Genomic DNA, 14,613 nt, shown 5'->3' with positions numbered 1-14,613 from the left:
TTCAACAGGCTAGCCTCAACTTACCACCAATTCTGTGATTCATTCAGATTTCCAGCATCTAAATTTGATTTTGCTTTTCTCCCAGAAACCAAAGGTCATTAGCACCAGGTACGCGAGCTGCAACCCCTTAGGGATTGGGTTAGGGAAGTGGAGATGCAGCTCGATGACCTTCGTCTGGTCAGGGAAAGTGAGGAGGTGATAGAGAGGAGATATAAGTAAGTAATCACACCGGGATCTCAGCAGACAGATAAGTGGATAAAAGTCAGGAGATGGAAGGGCAAGAGACATATACTAGAGAATACCCCTGTGGCTGTCCCCTTAACAATAAGTACTCCTATTTGAGTACTGTTGGGTGGGGCGACCTTCCTGGGGGAAGCAACAGTGGCAGTGCCTCTGACACAGAGTCTGGCTCTGTGGCTCAGAAAGGTAGGGAAAGGAAGAGGATGGCAGCAGTGATAGGGAACTCTATAGTTAGGGGGTCAGACAGGCGATTCTATGGACGCAGGAAAGAAATACAACTGGTAGCTTGCCTCCCGCGTGCCAGGGTCCAGGATGTTTCTGATCACGTCCACGACATCCTGAAGTGGAAAGAACAGCCAGAGGTCACAGCACATATTGGTGCCAATGACATAGGTAGGAAAAGGGAGGAGGTCCTGAAAACGGACTAGAGGGAGTTAGGAAGGAAGTTAAGAAGCAGGACCTCAAAGGTATTAATCTTGAGATTATTGCCTGTGCCACATGATAGTGAGTATAGGAATAGAGTGAGGTGGAGGATAAATGCGTGGCTGAGGGATTGGAGCGGGGGCAGGGATTCAGATTTCTGGATCATTGGGACCTCTTTTGGGACAGGTGTGATCTGTACAAAAAGGACAGCTCACACTTGAATCCGAGGGGGACCAATATCCTGGCAGGGAGGTTTGCAAAGGCTTTTGGGAAGAGTTTAAACTAGAATCGCTGGGGGGTGGGAACTGAACTGAAGAGACAGAGGAAGGGGAGGTTGGTTCACAAATCGAGAAAGCTTGTAGACAGTGTGAGAGGGAGGATAGGCAGGTGATAGAGAAGGGATATGCTCAGACTGATGGTTTGAGATGTGTCTATTTTAATGCAAGGAGTATCATGAACAAAGCGAATGAGCTTAGAGTGTGGATCAGTACTTGGAGCTATGATGTTGTGGCCATTACAGAGACTTGGATGGCTCAGGGACAGGAATGGCTACTTAGAGGGCAGGCTTTAGATCATATATGTCAAACTCAAGGCCCGCGGGCCAAATCCGGCCCGCGGTGGAATTATCTTTGGCCCGCGAGATAATATCTAATTACTATTAAAGCTGGCCCCAGTAATCGAAGTGCCTATGGCGTATGATATGGCTAATGCTGAGTTTATTCAGGTACCAGGTTTTCAGGGTTTTTAAGTGTTTATTCAGCAGTCTTGCTCAGCAGTCTTCTTCATAAGAAACGGAATTTGTAAAGTGAAACACTTTGTAGTTATAGCAGAGACTGAGACACATGAGAGCAGGCTGAAAAAACGGAGGCAACGAAAGCTGCGTTCGCACGCATCCGACTGATCCGGCCCGCATGAAGCTGCATTTTGCTCAATCCGGCCCGTGACCTAAAATGAGTTTGACACCCCTGCTTTAGATGTTTCAGAAAGGACAGGGAGGGAGGCAAAAGAGATGGGGCGTGGCACTGCTGATCAGAGATAGTGTCACAGCTGCAGAAAAGGAGGAAGTCGTGGAGTGATTGTCTACGGAGTCTCTGTGGGTGGAAGTTAGGAACAAGGGGTCAATAACTCTTCTGGGTGTTTTTTATAGACCACCCAATAGTAACAGGGATATCGAGGAGCAGATAGGGAGACAGATTCTGGAAAGATGCAATAATATCAGGGTTGTTGTGGGAGATTTTAATTTCCCCAATATTGATTGGCATCTCCCTAGAGCAAGGGGTTTAGATGGGGTGGAGTTTGTTAGGTGTGTTTAGGAAGGTTTTCTGACACAATATGTAGATAAGCCTAAACACAAAGTACACTGCAGATGCTGGGGTCAAAGCAACACGTACAACACACTGGAGGAACTCCATGTAGATAAGCCTACAACAGGAGAGGCTGTACTTGAGAGGTGTCAGGTCTCTCAGTGGGAGAGCATTTTGGAGATGGTGATCACAATTCTATCTCCTTTACTGTAGCTGTAACTGACAAGTTAGGAAAGTGTTTAATTGGAATAAGGGGAAATATGAAGCTATCAGACAGGAACTTGGAAGCATAAATTGGGAACAAATGTTCTTAGGGAAATGTACGGCAGAAATCTGGCAAATGTTCAGGGGATATTTGTGCGGTGTTCTGCATAGGTACTTTCTAATGAGACGGGAAAGGATGGTAGGGTACGGAAACTATGGTGTACAAAGGTTGTTGAAAGTCTAGTCAAGAAGAAAAGAAAAGCTTACAAAAGGTTCAAAAAACTAGAAAATTATAAGGATAGCAGGAAGGAGCTTAAGAATGAAATTAGGAGAGCCAGAAGGGGCCATGAGAAGGCCTTTGTGGGCAGGATTAAGGAAAACCCCAAGGCATTCTACAAATATGTGAAGAGCAAGAGGATAAGGCATTAGAAAATAGGACCAATCAAGTGTGACAGTGAAAAAGTGTGTATGGAACTGGAGGAGATAGCGGAGTTATTTAATGAATACTTCAGTATTCACAGACAGACAGACTTTATTGATACTACGGAAAGGGACCTTGGCGATTGTAGGGATGACTTACAGCAGATTGAAAAGCGTGAGGATATAGACATTAAGAAAGAGGATGTGCTGGAGCTTTTGGAAAGCATCAAGTTGGATAAGTCTCTGGGACTGGATGAAATATACCGCAGGCTACTGTGGGAGGTGAGGGAGGAGATTGCTGAGTCTCTGGCGATAATCTTTGCATCATCAATGGCAACAGGAGAGGTTCTGGAGGATTGCAGGGTTGCAGATCTTGTTCCCTTATTCAAGAAAGGGAGTAGAGATAGCCCAGGAAATTATAGACCAGTGAGTCTTACTTCAGTGGTTGGTAAGTTGATGGAGAAGAAACTGAAAGGCAGGATTTATGAACATTTGGAGAGGCATAATATGATTATGAACAGTCAGCATAGCTTTGCCAAAAAGGCAGGTCATCCCTTACAAGCCTGACTGAATTTTTTGAGGATGTGACTAAACATGTTGATGAAGGTAATGAAGTAGATGTAGTGTATATGGATTTCAGCAAGGCATTTGATAAGGTACCCCATGCAAGGCTTATTGAGAAAGCAAGGAGGCATAGGACCCAAGGGGACCTTGCTTTGTGGATCCGGAATTGGCTTGCCCACAGAGAGCAAAGAGCGGTTGTAGATGGGTCATATTCTGCATGGATGTTTGTGGCCAGTGGTGCGCCGCAGGGATCTGATCTGGGACCCCTTCTCTTCATGATTTTTATAAATGACCTGGATGAGGAAGTGGAGGGATGGGTTAGTAAATTTGCTGATGACACAAAGGTTGGGGGTGTTGTGGATAGTGTGGAGGGCTGTCAAAGGTTACAGTGGGACATCAATAGGATGCACAACTGGGCTGAGAAGCAGCAGATGGAGTTCCACCCAATAAGTGTGAGGTGGTTCATTTTGGTAGGTCAAATATGATGGCAGAATATAGTATTAATGGTAAGACACTTGGCAGTGTGGAGAATTGGAAGAACCTTGGGGTCCATGTCCATAGGACACTCAAAGTTGCTGCACAGGTTGGCTGTGTGGTTAAGAAGGCATATGGTGTGTTGGCCTTCATCAACTGTGTTCAAGAGCTGAGAGGTAATGTTACAGCTATATAGGACACTAGACAGACCCCACTTGGAGTACTGTGCTCAGTTCTGGTCACCTCACTACAGGAAGGATGTGGAAACTATAGAAAGGGTGCAGAGGAGACTTACAAGGATGTTGCCTGGATTGGGGAGCATGCCTTACCAGAATAGGTTGAGTGAACCTGCCCTTTTCTCCTTGGAGCAACGGAGGATAAGAGGTGATGTGATAGAGGTGTATAAGATGATGAGAGGCATTGATCATGTGGATAGTCAGAGGCTTTTTCTCAGGGCTGAAATGGCTAACACAAAAGGGCACCGTTTTAAGGTGTTTGGACGTAGGTATAGAGGGGATATCAAGAGTAAGTTTTTTTACACAGAGAGTGGTGAGTGTGTGGAATGGGCTGCTGGTGACTGTGATGGAGGTGGATACAATAAGGTCTTTTAAGAGACTTCTGGACAGGTACATGGAGCTTAGAAAAATAGAGGGCTATGGGTAACCCTAGGTAATTTCTAAAGTAAGTCCATGTTTGGCACAGCATTGTGGACGAAGGGCCTGTATTGTGCCTTAGGTTTTCTCTGTTTCTATGTCTTTAAGTCCAATTTACTGATTTATTGGCAGACAGTGGGGGAGCTGCGAGGCCTCTCAGACTAGGCCTCAAACCATGGTGTTGCCTATTTACAGCTGTCCAGGAGAGAGGGGTCAAAGTTGGTGAGCTTCACCAGAGGCATCCAAGCTGAAGTCAGTGCTTCCCCCCAATAGCAGCTTGGCAGAAGACGTATATTGTGTTTGACTGAAGACTGCTGCAACATTCATAGACTCAGGGTCTTGGACTATATACTTTTTTGTGTGACTATATTTTACTGATATCTTATATGTGCTCTATGTACCATGTGCTTTGTGTACCGTTTTGCGCTTTTCCCCCAGAGGAACACTGTTTTGTTTGGCTGTATTCATAGGTATTTGTGTATGTTTGGATGACAATTAAACTTGAACTTTCATTTCCAGGTTCATTCTTGTAAACCTCCTCTAGATTCTCTCCAATGTCTGTATGTCCTTTCTTAGATCTGGGGCCCAAAACTGCTCACAGATCACATAGCTTTGTTTACTGCTCTCGGAATTTAGAGTTTCTTGTGCTTATTGAAACTTCATTCGACTAGCACCTCATGACTTCTAAGTGTATTGAAGTCCTTTTGTATTGCTCAGTGAACCAGGACTGATCTCCAATTTGATGATATTGGTAAAGTGACAGGCATGTCAGGCTCTTAGGTTATAGATCATCATGGTATACATTCCTGCTGCTGCTGATCCACAACATCTCATGGGTACCTAGTTTTGAAATGCTCCATCTTTTATGAGTCAATTACACTTAACAATTAGTTGAGAACAATATTCTTGAATCGATTCTCAGTCAAGTACCTGCTATGTTTTGTAACTAAAAAAAAAAAAAACTAATTGAAAGGAAAACAAGGGAGACTGAGAGATGCATGTAAACTTCATTTTTACTTTTAGCAAGGCGCTCACTTATGACATGGTGGTGTGATGACGTATGTTGTTCAAGTATTTTTACATATAACCTGTAATGCATGATGTAAGGAACAAAGAATGCTTAATCAGGAGGTCAGCAGGAGACGCTCATGGAGTGAGCACTGTTTCAGATTTGCTCTATAACCTTTACTTTTTTTAACCTATGATCACCCTTATTTAACTTATTTTTACCTGCACCAAAAGATTCTTGCTACTTTTTTGGACTTATCTTTAAGAGTTTATTGTGAATTTTTGAAGAAATGGCTCTTAGATCTAAAGGGCGAGAACCTGGGAAGAACCCTAACGGGAACGGGAAGAAGCAGACTGATCCTAAGCGCACTGAATTGACTTATGAAATGTTATTGGAGGTTTTAAATGAAAAATTTGAAGAACAACGACAAATTTTTAAACAAGATATAAAGGCTTTTCAAGATTATATGGATAAGACAGATTCAGTAGTTAACCAGCAGCAAGTTCTAATCGCAACTCTGCAAGAGGACGCTCGGAAGCGAGATTTGATAATTGAAAAATTGGAGCAGAACTTACTTTCGACGATTAAACAAGTGGAAACACTTAAAGCCAAGAGTGTCGACTTTGAGAATCGGTCCAGAAGACAGAACCTACGCATACTTGGTCTCCCGGAAGGTATTGAACAAGGGGACCCCTCAAAGTACTTTGCTCAACTTTTAAAGGATGCGTTCCCTTCTGTATTCCCAGACAGTCCTCCGTTACTCGATCGCGCTCACAGAATTATGCGTCGATCACCAAGTGCTTCAGTTAAACCACTGGTTGTAATAAAAGATCACAATTTTCGTTTAGTAGAAGATTTTAGTCCAGAAGTAATGAAGGCAAGGCTTCTTTTTAAACCTCTGATGTCTGAATGTTATGAGAAAAATCTAAAAACTGCGCTCTTATACCCTGTGAAGCTCAGAATATCGCCTCCGAATGCACCACGGCGGGTTTTTTTTTCTACATCTGAAGCGAGAAACTTTCTGAATGAGAACTTCCCTACTGCTATGGATTCTCATCCCTAATAAATGAGTGATTTTGATCGTGCAAGATGGTTTTTATTTCCAAAACCAGATTTTGTTTCTGGCTATTGGTGTAGATTTACTCTATATTTTATACTCTAGTTAAAGTTTTTTTTTGACATACTAATCTTGTTATTTTACTTACTTCAACCACTGTACTTTATCTTTGGTTATTATTATTAATCCTTCGAAGGTGAATTTTTTTTTACTAAGATGGCAGTTTCTTCTTTAAAACATTTTTGGGTTTTTTTTGATTTCGCCATTTTTTTCTCTCGTCTTCTTCCTATAATGCATTTCTTATCACAGTTTAAATTTTTTTTTGGTTTGTTTGGGTTTTTAACCCGATTTATAATTTACTAGTGATTATATTCTTTTTGTTTTTTTTACGACTAATTATATTAAGAAGTTTGGTTTTAGTATAGTGATTATTATTTCTTTAGAGTTTGGGTGGATCTTTTTTTTTATCCTTTATATACGGAGTTGTCTTCTGCTGATATGGGGGTAGATTTAGTTTCGTCTTTCCTTTTTCCCCAGCCTATCCCTTTTTTACTCTTGGGTGGGGGGTGGGCGGTCTTTTTCTAAATCTTATGTTTCTTATACCAGTTTTTTTTAGTTTTTTCATTTGGGCTGATTTTAAACTACTAAAATGTCCGCTATGTCGTCACTTCCGGGTCCGCCCCTTATTTTTGTTCCTCTTCCGGGTGCATGAGTTCATAATTTGGTTAACCCTTTAAATACCAAAGGGTTGATTTCAGAAATATGGCTCAGACCATTAATTTTGTCTCTTGGAATACTAATGGCTTAAACCATCCGATTAAATGGAAAAAGATTTTCAAAGTATTCCAAAGACTTAATGCTCATATTATTTTTGTACAAGAAATTCATGTGAGGAAAGAGGATAATTATCACTTTTTTAGGTTTTGGAGGGATAAACAGTATCATTCGAATTCGAATGCCAAAGTAAAGGGAGTTTCAATTTTTATTGACTCCTCTATTGCATTTGTCCAACATGATATCTTTTCGGATCCGAATGGTAGATTTTTGTTAATTACTGGCTTACTTTTTAACAAAAAGGTTGCTATGGTTAATGTTTATGCTCCAAATGTGGATTGTCCCGATTTTTTTAAGTCCTTATTTACTTCTCTACCTAATCTAAATGAATATAAGTTAATAATGGGTGGTGACTTTAATTGTTGTTTAAATCCTTTGATGGACAAATCTATATCTACTCAGACTTTACCTAATAAGTCGGCCACTTGTATTAACTCTTTTTTGACTGATAATTGAATTTTTGATATTTGGAGATTTCGGCATTCTAAGGACAAAGAGTTTTTATTTTTCTCACATGTTTATCATTCCTACTCGAGAACTGATTTTTTTTATTGACTCTTATTTTATTCCATCGGTAATTGGTTGTAATTATGATATTATAGCCATCTCTGACCATGCTCCATTAAAACTTTCCATTAAGTTTACGGATACAGCTTCTAGTGCTAGACAATGGCGATTTGATTCTACCTTACTGCAAGATCTGGATTTTATTAAATTTATGAAGGAACAGATCGATTTTTTCTTTTCAACTAATTCCACGGATGATATTTTTTGTGGAACACTTTGGGACACTTTTAAAGCATATATACGTGGACTGATTATCTCCTACTCTGTTGGTCTGAGAAAACGCATTAAGAAGGAAACTCTTTTATTGGTTGATAAAATTAAAGAGATTGACAAGAAATATTCGATTACTCCTAGCAAGGAGCTTTACAAACAAAGGGTTGAACTTCAAACGGAACATAGTTTATTACTTACATCTTCGATTGAAAATCAATTAATGAAAACCAGATCTGATTTTTATATACATAGTGATAAATCGGGTAAACTGTTAGCTAGTCAATTGAAGAATGCTTTGGTTAAACGTCAAATTACTAAGATCCGTCAGCAGAATGGGGATCTGACAGTTAACCATGATGAGATAAATAAATCATTTCAAGATTTTTATACCTCCCTGTATCATTCCGAATTCCCTCATGATCGTAATACCATATGTGATTTTCTTGGGAAATTGAATTTTCCAAAATTATCATCAGATGATCTTTCATTATTAGAAACTCCTATTATGGATGCAGAAATTAAAGGGGTTATTTCCTCTATGAATTCTGGGAAAGCACCAGGTCCAGATGGGTATACAGTAGAATTTTTAAAATGTTTTTCTGCTACTCTTTCTCCTTAGTTATGCAGGGTTTTTGAAGAAGCAATTAGATTGGGCAATCTGCCACAATCTTTTTATAGAGCTTCCATTTCTTTAATACTGAAGAAAGATAAAGACCCTACTGACTATGCATCCTATAGACCAATATCTTTATTGAATGTAGATTCCAAGATCTTTTCCAAGTTACTGGCATCGAGGCTGGAGAAGGTATTACCCCAAATTATTTTGGAAGATCAAACTGGTTTTATTAAAAATCGCTATTCTTTTTTCATTGTTAGGAGATTATTGAATATTGTTTATACTCCTTCACATAGCACTTCAGAATGTGTTATTTCATTAGATGCGGAGAAAGCATTTGATAGAGTTGAATGGCCATACTTATTTTATGTGCTTGAGAAGTTTAATTTTAGTCCGACATTCATTTCTGGATTAAACTGATATATCGTACTCCAGTAGCCTCGGTGCTTACTAACAATCTAAGATCTCCCTTTTTTCGTTTATTTCGGGGTACTTGACAAGGCTGTCCTCTTAGTCCATTATTATTTGATATTGCTTTAGAACCCTTGGCAATTGCTATCAGAGAATCACAGAACATTTTTGGCATTAATCGTGGGACAGATATACATAAGTTATCATTATATGCAGATGATTTATTATTATTTATTTCTGATCCTGAGAAATCCATTCCTGCAGTTTTATCATTGTTGGTTCAATTTAGTGATTTTTCTGGGTATAAATTAAATCTTAATAAGAGTGAATTGTTTCCTTTAAATAAACAGGTTCCAATTAATGGAAATTTACCTTTTAAATTAGTTAATGACTCTTTTATTTACTTAGGGATTAAAATCACAAAAAAACTATAAAGACTTATTTAAGGTTAATTTTTTACCCTTAATTGATCAAATTAAATGTTTGTTTACTAAATGGTCACCACTATCTTTATCTCTGATAGGTCGGATTAATGCTATTAAGATGGTTATTTTACCCAAGATTTTATATATATTTCAAACGGTACCAATTTTTATTCCAAAATCTTTTTTTGCTAATGTTGATTCAAAAATTTCCTCATATATATGGCAGAATAAAAATCCTAGGTTAGGTAAAATATATTTACAGAAGGCAAAGAAGGAAGGTGGATTGGCATTGCCTAATTTTAGATTTTATTATTGGGCAGTTAATATTCGATATTTGATATGTTGGTTAAAGGATTGGGATATATCTTTTAGCCCTCATTGGGTGAACTTGGAAATTAAATCTGTACAAGGATTTGCATTGGGTTCTATTTTAGGGACTTCTCTTCTCTTTGCTCTTTCTAAATTGCCGAAACGAATTGATAACCCAATAATTAAACATACTTTACGTATATGGTTTCAATTTCGGAAATTTTTTGGGTTGACTCAGTTTGTTTTAAATATTCCTATTGTATCCAATTGCTTTTTTTTATCCTTCTATTATAGACCAAGCTTATTCAGCTTGGAAGACTAAAGGATTGTTACGATTTTCCGATTTATTTTTGGATAATTATTTTATGTCTTTTGAGCAATTATCTAATAAATATAATTTGCCTAGATTTCATTTTTTTAGATATTTACAGATTAGGAATTTCTTAAGTACTGTACTTCCTACTTTTCCAAATTTTGTGTCTTCAGGTATTTTGGAGAATTTGTTTGAACTAAATCCTTTTCAGAAAGGGCTAATATCAAAACTTTACAATATAATTATGAAGATACATTCAGAGCCCTTTTATAAGACTAAAAATGATTGGGAAAGAGAACTTAACCTTACTATCCCTATTGAGAATTGGGATAAAATTTTTCAATTAGTTAATACATCCTCTATATGTGCTAAACATTCATTAATACAGTTTAAAGTTGTGCATAGGGCTCATATGTCCAAGGATAAATTGGCTTGTTTTTATTCCTATATAAATCCTATTTGTGACAGATGTCATTCTGAGATAGCATCTTTAACTCATATGTTTTGGTTGTGTCCGCTTTTGAAAAAATATTGGAAAGATATTTTTGATATTATTTCTGCGGTATTGAACATTGATTTACAACCTCATCCTATTACTGCAATTTTTGGTTTACCAATGATGGACTCACTCCATTTATCCTCTTCCGTTTGTTGAATGATTGCATTTCTTACATTAATGGCTAGAAGATCTATTTTGTTGAATTGGAAAGAAATTAATCCTCCTACCGTATTTCATTGGTTTTCTCAAACTATGTTATGTTTAAATTTAGAAAAAATTAGAAGTGTTGTATTTGATACTTCTATTAAATTTGAAAAGATATGGAGACCATTTATTCAATATTTTCATATGATGTAATATGACCCTGTTCCAAGCCTATTTGTTTTTCCAGTTTCGATTTTATATATGTTGAGAGGATCGGAGTTGACGACACTGATGATTTTGTATTTTTGTGAGATATTATAAACAGCCCTTTTTCCCATTTTTTCTTTTTCTCTTTTTTCTTTTTTGTTTTTTTTCTTGATTAGTTATTAGATTATTAGATTAGTTTTTTTGCATAATTTTTTTTCTTTTTCTTTTTTCTTTTTAAAAAATATATATTATGATATACCTTGGTTTGCCTTGTTTATTTGTATATTGTATCGTTCATGATTTGGGAATACTCATTTATACTGTAATCATTGCTTATGTATTCTTTCATGTTCAGTTGAAATGTGTATGTTTGTAATCCCATTATCTATGTATCAATTTTATTTTGTTATTAATAACAATAATAAAAAGATTGAAAAAGAAAGAAAAGAATGCTTAATCAAACAATATGTTTACAATATCATTCATATTAATGAAATATTAAATTCATAATAGCATCTGCCACAAAATGTGAGGAATTCACATTACTTTTTATCAACAAAATTGCTTCCATTAGGGAGAGTATAGCTACAGATACAGGTAACATCTGTAATCAACCTTGTTAAAAAGACAGCAACCATATCAAAATTCTAAATATTTCTGATTCAGAACTCTATAACCCTACCATACATTTTAATAATCTTCTAATAGTGTTTGAATTATTAACATCCCTTAATTAACAATTAAAATTAATAATTAAAACTATTAACATCCCCTGAAACTGGAGTATTTTCAGATGCCTTGAAAATTGTGAGTGTCAAATACCTACCTGAAAAGTTAAACCTTGATAATGCTGTACCAGCTAACTACAGGCCTAAGTCAAATCTTCCCATTCTGGGTAAGATTCTTGAGAAACTTATTTTCAATTAACTCAACAACTTTCTGAATGAGAACAATAACTAGAAAAGTTTCAGTCTGGTTTTAGAGGAAACTACAGCACAGAGACAGCCCTTACCGGAATTGTCAGTAACCAGAGGCTCAGTACTGATGCCACAGAGTCTCAGTTTTAATTCTTCTAGATCTAAGTGCTGCCTTCAAGAAAATTGACCACAACATTTTTATAGACCACCTTGAGAACTGGGTTGGCCTCTCTGGTAGTGCCCTTATTTGTGTTTCTTCATATTTCTTAGAGAGAAAATTTTGTCTGTCTTGAAGACCAGTTTTCTAAGCGATATGATGTACATTTTGGTGTTGCTAAGGAAAGCTGTTTGGGTCCTCTACTCTTTTCCTTGTACATGCTCCCCTTGGGAAACATCATGAGGGAGCAGAAACTTGATTTCCATATAGATGACACACAATTGTATATCTCTGTTGAGCCTCATAATGGTAACACCCTATCTTCTCTGACTTTTGTTGTGGCTGTAATAAACAAATGGATGAGCAATAATTTCCTAAAACTACATGAAGATAAAACTGAAATAGTTCTGATTGTTCCCAAAGCCGAAAGAGATAACTTCTTGATAAGCTTGAGAACTTGGCTCTCCTTGTAAATTCAGAAGTAACATGCCTTGGTGTTATTCTTGATTCAGATTTGAATTTTAAATCCTACATAAAGAAAATGACCAAAGCATTATTTCTTTACTTCAGAAATATTGAAAATGTACATCTGTTTCTGTCATGTATTGAAGCTGAAAAACAAATCACAGCTTTATATCTGACAGAGTAGATCACTGCAATGCACTTTTTACTGGCCTTCCAAACCAATCTATTGACAAACTTCAACTATTTCAGAATGGCGCTGTTAGACTTTTAACTAAAGCCAGGATGAGGGAGCATATCATTCCCATCCTAACTACTCTGTGTTCTCTTACTTAATTTTAAAGTTCTCAGTGGTCTTGGACCAGATTACATCACAGAATCACTTTGGTTTTATAAGCTCTCAGGTCTTCTTCCACTGGTCCCTTTAACTTAAACGATCTCCTTCAAAAGATAATTGACAGGTCAGCTTTTTTGAATTACACTCCTAAACTGTGGAACTCAATACCTAAAACTATAAGGGGTGTAAAATCAGTTGACACTTTTCAACACCAACTCAAAATCTATTTATTCAACCTTGCTTTTAACTAGCATCTTTTTTGTCTTTTATTTTCATGTTTGCACTTTATCCCATTGTAAAGCTACATCAGCTGTATGAAAGTGCTCTAGAAATAATAATAATTATTAAGCTTATAATGGCACATAATTTAATGGGTCACCTTTCATGTCAGGAGTAGCAGCTCCTGAATTTGCTGTAGTATCTCTAAGGTTGAGGAAAGATGAATGCTGTTTTATTCTATTGCACATGCCATAGCAATATGGATGTCAAAAATTTCCAATTCATTATCCTGTTTCGTTTGCTGTAGAATGCATTCTGAAAATAATAGAAAGCTTTATTACTTTTTTTTTGTCTATGCCAGGGTGCATTTGTAGGTTTGTTTGCTGGATTGTCGCTTTCGATATGGCTAGGAATTGCTGCTCAGATCTATCCACCAGCTGATAAATTCACGGGATTACTTACAACATCAGTATCAGGCTGTCCACTGTCAAACTTCACCACCTCAACTCCAATGAATGGAACAGCTCTGATAACAACCATTATGTCTCCAATTCAAGAAAGGTAAGTCACTGAATTAATGTTCAATTGAGGTCACTGCATTAAAATAAAATTTAGTTTTGGAATTATTCTTGTGTATGATTGCCAGCTAACTTGTAGTTTAGCCTAATAATATTTAGTAGGATTATCAGTGTTTGACAAATGTACAACTTAATGAAATTTAATCTTGATAACATTTTTCAGTTCTGAATCATGTTCCTTTAAAGACCACATGTTTACCAAAATAGTATAGCTGAAGTAGTTAAAAGTACAGTTTGCATAAATACTCTTTAAATTTAAAGATTAAGAAATTATCTAATTAACATATTTCAGATGATGAACTGATGTGGTAGGGTAGATATGGAGAAACAACTGGTGAAAGGATACAAGGGCAAAAACATGTTAAAAAAGGAAATTAACTCTTTAAAAGATCAACAAGGACCATGTTCATACAGAATGACATGGGCATCTACATTTCCATCGTCCCCAAAAATTCTGTTGATGATATTTTAATTGGAGATTTTATGCTCAAAATCAATTACTTATGAATATGAGTGAAAAATAAGTTACTGTAATAGAAACGGAATGGAATGGAATTGCTATAATAACATGGAGACTAGAGTAGGCCATTGGCCCATCTGAAAAGATCATAGTTGGCTTTCTACCTCAATACTATTTTTCTGTCTTTTTCATATCCCTTGGTTCTTTTAATATCCAGAAATGTGTCAATCCCTATTTTGAATGCAGTCAATGCCTGAGTGTCTACACCAATGTCTGAGCCTTTACAGTCAATGTCTGAGCCTTTACAGTCAATGGCCGAGCCTCTACACCAATGGCCAAGCCTCTACACCAATGGCCGAGCCTCTACACAAATGACTGAACCTCTACATGAATGGCTAGGCTTCTACAGCAATGACTGAACCTTTACATGAATGGCTGAGCCTCTACTCGAATGGCTGAGCCTCTACACCAATGACTGAGCCTCTACGGCAATAAATGAGCCTCTACACGAATGGTTGAGCCTCTACACTAATGACTGAGCTTCTAAAGCAATTAATGGGCCTCTACACCAAATGCAGTGTAAGCAATATCTAACAT

The 14,613-nt window shown here is 37.2% G+C and overlaps 1 protein-coding gene across 1 annotated transcript in view; it reads left to right on the top strand.

The window, feature by feature from the left end:
- The window catches only part of LOC140714901 (sodium-coupled monocarboxylate transporter 1-like), a 62,136-nt gene that overhangs the window by 36,594 nt on the left and 10,929 nt on the right, over window positions 1-14,613 (top strand). Inside the window, exon 12 of the mRNA XM_073026570.1 lies at window positions 13,340-13,539. Coding sequence (XP_072882671.1) covers window positions 13,340-13,539 — 200 coding nt within the window. The remainder of the gene's footprint in view (window positions 1-13,339; window positions 13,540-14,613) is intronic.

Source organism: Hemitrygon akajei, chromosome 22 (genome assembly GCF_048418815.1).
Source record: "Hemitrygon akajei chromosome 22, sHemAka1.3, whole genome shotgun sequence".
In the NCBI taxonomy this organism is placed as follows: domain Eukaryota; kingdom Metazoa; phylum Chordata; class Chondrichthyes; order Myliobatiformes; family Dasyatidae; genus Hemitrygon; species Hemitrygon akajei.
This window is presented reverse-complemented; position numbering and strand designations above follow the sequence as displayed.